Source organism: Anarrhichthys ocellatus, unplaced genomic scaffold (genome assembly GCF_004355925.1).
Source record: "Anarrhichthys ocellatus isolate YVR2014 unplaced genomic scaffold, GSC_Weel_1.0 scaffold8, whole genome shotgun sequence".
Lineage (NCBI taxonomy): Eukaryota > Metazoa > Chordata > Actinopteri > Perciformes > Anarhichadidae > Anarrhichthys > Anarrhichthys ocellatus.
In genome coordinates, this window is record NW_022280038.1 from 294,069 (window position 1) to 297,632 (window position 3,564).

Below are 3,564 nucleotides of genomic sequence, written 5' to 3' on the forward strand. Positions count from 1 at the left end.
CACACACACACACACACACACACACACACACACACACACACACACACAGACACTGCAGAATGCAAGACTGGAGCTGCCATCCCAAAACACGGGGGGGGGGGGGAAAGTCCATTGTGTCCGCTGGCATTACAAACTGAAATTAAGTGGAAAACAAATCCGGTCTGAACTATTAGTTATAGCAAACCCTCCATCCAGACAAAACTAGATTACACTCTCACAGTCAAAAACTCACTCAACTAAAATCCTTCCACTGGGCTCTTTTAATTTGGTGATGAAATGAGTGAAAACTCCCCACGCTCGCCCCACCTTCCTACATTCCTCCCGTCCTGACTCAACGCATTGCCCTTTTGCCGTTTCACTTTTAATTTGCCGTGGCTAATTGATTCCTGGGGATAGATGTGTGTTTCTCCCTTCAGCGCTTCTGCCTGGTGGTTGTTTCTTTCTGGATAACGACATGTCTGCGTCTCAGACGTTTTGGCAGGGAGAACACAGGAAGACATTAAAGGGTACATGGCTTGGATCATAAAGCTTTAAACTGTTATATTTCATATTGTTTGGCACTTAGATCCCAGTCATATTTAAATAACCTCAAGTGATCCTGTTGAATTGGACATGTATTGCTTTGTAAGACATGAGATCCTTAAAGAAAGACGTAACTTGCTACATGTCATCAACTGACTTACTGCTCCCTTTTCAGAATCGCTGTCTTCTTCTGCTTATTCTAATTTCTACTCTCCTTTATCTCCATCCCTCCCTCCTGGCTGAAAGGCATTTTATTTGTAAATCAATAAGCGACCAGGGACCAGACCTCCATGATTAGTCGTCTTCATGGAAACAGTAGATGATGCTCAAAGCAATGTTATTTTCAAAGCAAAGGTATTTCATGCAGTATCAACCTTTAATCTTATTGGGACAGATACATTCCCTCGCACACACGCACGCACACACACGCACGCACGCACACACACACACACGCGCGCACACCCAAGCCTATTGAACCATTTAAGTGGAAGATAAAAATGATAAACGGGCTAGAAATCCAATCAATTTCCTTCTGCCATATTGAATTTTGCATTCTACTCAAACAACCCCAGTAAATCAGATGCTTTAGGTAATAATACTGTAGCGTGTTTATCTGTATACTGTATGAAACATTAAATCAAGTAAGTCCAACAGTCTATCCACGCTAACGACTGAGCTAAATGTCAACATCAGCATGCTAACGTGCTCACAATGAGATTGGTAACATGCTAATGTTCCCTATCTTAATAAGGCTTGTTAGCATGCTAACATTTGTTAATTAACATTAAATGCAAAGCCCGCCTGAGGCTGATTAACATGGTCATGGGTTTTGCTGGTAGCTGGCCCTAAAACAAAGTATTGTTGGCGCTAAATGAAAAGTTAAGGGATCATCAAATTCATTATTCATTCTGAGGGGAACATGAATGTGTATACAAAATGTCACAGCAATGTGATAGCACTGTGACCAATCCAGTGGACCGACCAGCTAGTCGCCCTACCGACACTGCCATCCTCAGAACTAGGCTAAACGCTGTCCACCGTGAGGTCTGTCTATTTCATGATACGAATGAGCTGACCTCATACAGAAAAATGAAGACGATCTCTTGTCTTTGTCTCTGCCAGGTGTGTCTCACTGAGTGCGAAGCCGACATCTCCCCGGCCTTCTCCTGGGACTTCTGTCATAAAGTGATGTCATCTCCAATTTCGTCCCTTACTGGTACCATGCGGAAAAGATCTCAGGAGGAGGTGGAGGCCTTGTTTCCTGAGGACGAGCCGGTGGAGGGAGGTCTGTTGCTGCCCTTTGCACTGCAGGGGTACGATCACATGACCCAGGCCCTCAGGGTGGACGAGAGGGATCTGGGCGGCAGGGGCGGCCAGCCGAACACTGCCTACAATGCCCAGAACGCCCTGTCTCCTGAGGATGAGTATGAGGAGGAGGCGGGGCAGGAAGACGGGGCGGCTGACACGGCAGCAAGAGGACAGGGCGATGCAGGGCTGAGCGTTTTCAAGAGGTTCGGCGGCTTCGTAAAAGGGAGGCACGGCTACAGGAAGCTGATGTCTCCGGGGAGATCGTACCAGAAGAGGTACGGCGGCTTCATCGGCATTCGGAAGTCCGCCCGCAAGTGGAACAACCAAAAACGTTTCAGCGAGTTGCTGAAGCAGTATCTGGGGATGAGCACCAAGGCCACTGAGTTCAACAGCATGTCAGAGGACCTCACCCAACAGAATGAAGTTTAACACACCTTTACGGCACTGACATGAAACAATTTGCTGATGTATTTCACCATCATGTCAAACTTTAACTGGCGTCACCAAAGTTGACCTATTCAAGTACATTACCAAAAAGTGAAAACTAAGCCCGTAATCTAAGACTCCCATTGCAAGCCTCTTTGTCTCGAGACATAAGAATTGCCGCTTCTGTTTTCCATCCCTTTTAATTATGATTCAAACAAATGATCAGACCTTGTTTCATACATTCTCAAGTGGCTGAACGCTCCAGTAGTACAAACAGCTCCTTCTGAGCAGTGACACTCCTGTCCAGCTCTTGGCCCCCTGATTCATTCGGGCCTCCCATTTAGTGCCCCTTGTGGGATGTACCATGGTTGATCTGAGTACCTGCCCAAGCCTTGATCCTCAGAAACTTTGAAGGTAGCTCTCACTTTGGGAGTTCTTGGTAGTCCTGCAGTGATATGCAGTAAAATATAGGCTTTAATTTACTGTTTAATGTGAGCTGCTAGGTTAACGTTGGCATAATTATTGCTTTTCCGATTCCCATTACATAGTTTACTTTCCCAATGAATTACTGTGCTGGCTCATGTGTTAAAAGTGCTTAATCTTCTTACAGCAAGGTCTCTAGCTTTGGGGGGGGGGGTCATCACTGTTGACAGCGTGTCATAGGTAGGACCGCTCCCTTTATCATACTACCATCTTGTGGCAAAATGCATAACACAGTCTTTTAAAGGACACCAGTGTTTTTTCCACGCTTTGCCATAACATTTGGGGTCATGTTAGTAGTAATGTGAAGTATATTGTATGTAATTTGTGGTAAATAAATTAAAACATGCAAAAACGCTGCTAAAAGTCATTGATTGATTGTGCCAAAACACAGCTGAGACAGGGCTACTGAGGCAGGTTTAAAAAAGATTTCATCTTAAATGTGGTGCGATGGTGAAGTGAAAGACAACACAGCACTCAATATTCACACATATATGCTATGTATCTGTCTGCCAAACTGATGTGATGTACAAGTGAGCATCATCTCAGACTTGCTCTTGTGTCCAGATGCCAGATGTCGATATGTACAAACGATATTTGGTCTTTTTTTCCCCCTTCAAACTGTAATGGTGTAAAATGTTGCCCACAATGAGAACTTGTAAATAGCTGAATTTAAAAATTGTCAATAAAAATAGTTTACTATTTCCGTCGTGGCTTGTTATGCAGCAACTGATTCTGTGTCTTGAGGTGTTTTGTTCTTAGCATTTGACATTTACAGTGTGACAAGTAATGGGGGGTGAGTTATCTTAATCTCACTTCTTTTATGTG

The 3,564-nt window shown here is 44.3% G+C and overlaps 1 protein-coding gene across 1 annotated transcript in view; it reads left to right on the plus strand.

Moving 5' to 3' along the window:
* Nucleotides 1-2,884, plus strand: part of pnoca (prepronociceptin a) — a 12,396-nt gene extending 9,512 nt beyond the window's left edge. The window contains exon 3 of the mRNA XM_031848729.1: nt 1,645-2,884. Within this exon, the coding sequence (XP_031704589.1) occupies nt 1,645-2,259 (615 nt within the window). The 3' untranslated portion in view covers nt 2,260-2,884. The remainder of the gene's footprint in view (nt 1-1,644) is intronic.
* The last annotated feature ends 680 nt before the right edge of the window (nt 2,885-3,564 follow it).